Source organism: Amaranthus tricolor, chromosome 3, assembly GCF_026212465.1.
Source record: "Amaranthus tricolor cultivar Red isolate AtriRed21 chromosome 3, ASM2621246v1, whole genome shotgun sequence".
Lineage (NCBI taxonomy): Eukaryota > Viridiplantae > Streptophyta > Magnoliopsida > Caryophyllales > Amaranthaceae > Amaranthus > Amaranthus tricolor.
Window position 1 is genome coordinate 2,350,067 of NC_080049.1, and position 3,724 is coordinate 2,353,790.

At 30.0% G+C, this 3,724-nt stretch overlaps 1 protein-coding gene across 1 annotated transcript; it reads right to left on the minus strand.

Moving 5' to 3' along the window:
* Positions 1-2,004: 2,004 nt before the first annotated feature.
* On the minus strand, positions 2,005-3,452 carry LOC130808084 (horcolin-like). The gene is made up of 4 exons (XM_057673528.1): positions 3,232-3,452; positions 2,824-3,024; positions 2,461-2,721; positions 2,005-2,199 (listed from the first exon to the last, which is right to left on the minus strand). The coding sequence occupies exons 1-4, from the start codon at positions 3,250-3,252 to the stop codon at positions 2,185-2,187; spliced, it is 498 nt and encodes a 165-aa protein (XP_057529511.1). The 5' UTR covers positions 3,253-3,452; the 3' UTR covers positions 2,005-2,184.
* Between the last annotated feature and the right edge of the window lie 272 nt (positions 3,453-3,724).

A 3,724-nucleotide genomic window follows, 5' to 3' on the forward strand; every position in this document is an offset into this window, starting at 1 on the left:
ATTTCAAACGACAGTTCAAACTCTTGGTCAATATTTCTAAAGAACAAGTCGAAATTTATTGTAAACTTAAGTTGCATAAACAATTATATGGAGTTGTCTATAAATAAATATATAAGGTCTTCAAGATTTAGATGAGAACAAGAAATATAGTTACCAAAAGCTTTCAAGTGCTATTCAATTGTTTCGAAGCTCTTCTTTTAAATATCTTATTACTTTATCATAATTTTATATTTTAAGTTAGAGATCGAGTTTTCAGTAAACCCTCAAGTGCAATGCTTATTAAAGTGTTTTTTTTAATGTAGTATTGATGTTTATTTTTTATCAAAAGGATATTGTTAGATTGTTCTTTAAGAGAAGAACACACATGTATCGAAGAATTTAAGAATTAATAAAAGGCGTTTGAATTTGACAAATCAAGAGAGCCATATGAGCTCCTAGCATTCCAAGAAAAACGTCATAAACAGGATCCACTGCTCACTGCCTATGCCCCTCGTTCGAGCACCTAAAAACCCAAGCTATTATTTTGCACTTGATGAGTGTTTGTTCAAGCACCAACTATACTCGTTCAAACACTTCTCTTTTGAGCGCTATGTCGACTTCTGATGTCATTAATCGTTCAAGAAAAGATGCTTCTTTGGATGCCTTGTAAGAGCACATTGTTTAGTACTTGTAAGCGCACATTGTTTAATAACAAATACTTAGACGTTCAAACTCCCTCAATAAGTACATTAATCATACACTTAACTATCATGATTACACCATATGTTTAAGACACACTTCAATACCTTTATAACTTCATGTATTGATTAACCTACTTAAACACACATTTAATTCATACTTTAACACACATACATCTAAATGCACGCATTAATGCAAATTAATTGCTGCACTTATGTCACTATATATTAACAATAATAGGACTGAATTATTGTTTGAAATCTATGTAATATATATGACATAAATTGACTATACTTGTACTCTGAATTCATCAATGTCGTTATTGTATTTCCGTGAACTCTTAAAAATTTTCTATGTTATTCTTGCGAAATTAAATTTTTATAAATTGTAAATAATATAAGTACAATAACAAATTGATTTTACATATAAAAAAGCACTACTAAATGCGCAACTAGTGTGGATAATAGGAACTTATATAATAATAGTTCACCCTTTGAGAAAGACAACAAACAAATAAGAAAATTACATTTGGTAGGCGACGAATATCCACGTATTAGAATTTTGATAGTTTTATTTGTCTTTTTTCTATATGGCTTTTAATTAATTAATTTATTTATTTTATTTGCTACTCATCTTTTTGCCTATGTTTGTGCTATTAATTTATTTATTTGATTATTTATTTATTTACCATTTCTATTTATGTTTATTGTTTTTATTCATTGTACTTCTTTATGCTAATGGCTGAACGTTACAATTTTGCTTGTGTTTTATTTATGAGGGATCTTTGTTAATCATATTTTTCTCCTTGTAGGGCTCTCTTTATTTAGAGGTATAATTGACCGCACCTTCTCTTTAGAGGGATGACGAATATGAATTGTCGTTAACTTCTCCAACACAAACCCTATTATATTTTCAAATGAAATACTGTGTTGATGACATAACTATATATGACTATTACACTTAAGAGGCACATGTCCGCTACAAAGAAAACGCACTAATACCGACTAGCCAAAATAGTTGGAGATTAGTCGGTATAGCTCTATACCGACTAATCTCTAACTGTTTTGAACAGTCTGCACAAAATGGTAGATAAATTATTCTAAACGTATGTATTATCGATTGAATCTATCAAAACGCTTATTATCTATCATTCTCATCCCTAAATTAAATGTCTAATATAATCGTGCGTGGTTGTAGTGTTTTTTTTTTTTTTAAAGTCTGGTGCATTTATCAAATATTAGTCTTACTGTTACATACCCAATTCAAGATAAAACAAATGAAATATGAAGATAAAAATAATATATTACAAAATGGATAAAAACACGATTATATAAAATAGTATCTATTTATATATAATGGTTTACCTCATAGATAAGGCAAACATATACAAGATACAATCACTCAAGTTTAAGATTACAATAAATCACACTTGAGAGGCCATACGGCTTATTTAAAACATGCTAACATATGTATATTAAGCTCTCCACGCGAGTCTTTAGCTTATAATTAGTTTGGGAATTCCTGCAAATTAAATCCGTGTCAATTTTATAAACTTAGAAATTTCCATTTTATTTTATTGACTAGACTTTATTTATATAACCTTTTTAAATGAATTTCTATATTATTATTTTTTGCAAAAAAAAAAACAAAAATAAATATTTAATTAAATGTCTAATTTCTTCGTACATTTTATTTCATACTCCGTACCTCATAGCTTTTACACAAATATCTGTTCAATGGTTATAATGTTATTTTTAACAACAGATTCTATTTAGGACATACCTTCCTGATGAGAACTCCAAGGGACTCGAGATAGTTGTTGTGCCTTCCAAAGACACCAACCATGGGTCCATCAATGAGCATTGGAGAATTGAACTTCTGAACATTGGTAACATCTTTTCCTTGTCCATATGGCCCGTAACCATTCGGGTTTAAGTTGGTGTGTATCTTAAGTGTAGCAATCAAGCATTGGTCTTTCTGGTCTTGGTAGTTACCATATGTTCCACTCACACCAATTAAGTACTCACCATCAACGAAATCAATCTGTTTAAAAATTTAAATTATATAAATGATAATTTAGCATTCAGAAACATGAAGATAGACCAATCATAAATAATAATTAAATTATCAATATATCGTACATACCTTGGATTCTTGTCCGCCATTGCCACCAAAGCTGACACTGTAGGTGCTCCCATCTGGCTTAGCAACTTTGAATCCGATCGCGTCAACAATGTATCCATGCCTTACTGTAACTTGACAGAATTTTTCACCCTCAGCAAGCTGGAAGCGGTAGTTTTCTGGCAGTTGAGACCCATAAGGCCCGTATTGCTCGATCACTTGTTTCTGTGCAAACAAATCTCAGTTAATATGCAATTTCTCAAATGATATGAATTGACCCATGTGCGTTAAAGTAATTATTTATCGATAAAAATAATAAGCTAATTACACAATACCCCTCATAAATATATTGGAGTAATTACGTAAAATAAATATATAAAACAGAAGTAATAAAGTGCGTCAATTATTTAACGTTATATTTGATGAGAGTACCTTGACAACTGCTTGAGCCATTTCTTTCGCGCTGTCAAAATATGTTTAGATTTGTTGTCTTGTGGTGATATGTTGTGGTTGAGAGGAGGTTTCTATTTATAGGCAATTGAAGTAAGCAGATTACAATAAGTCCAAGAACATATTCTGCTGGTCCATTAACTTTTCCACTAAATTTTTTTTATTCGATTAACTTACTAATAACACAATCAATTTAAGCATTTATGCTTTTTATATTAAATATATTTGCGCCATATGTATCTCGGTGTATCTCTCTTATATAAAAAAAATTAATGAAGAAAAAATACAGATAATAAACATTAAAAATGTATTAAATAATAAAGTTAGTGGGAAACTAATGGGGACTAGAAACATTAAAAGTGTTACTCAAATCCTATTCACCTTTGGAGTCCCATTTGACTTTTCACGGATTTTAAGGAGAGTCAAAAGTGAAACTCTAAGGGTAAGAAAGAGAGTGGTATTATAGGTTTTTAAT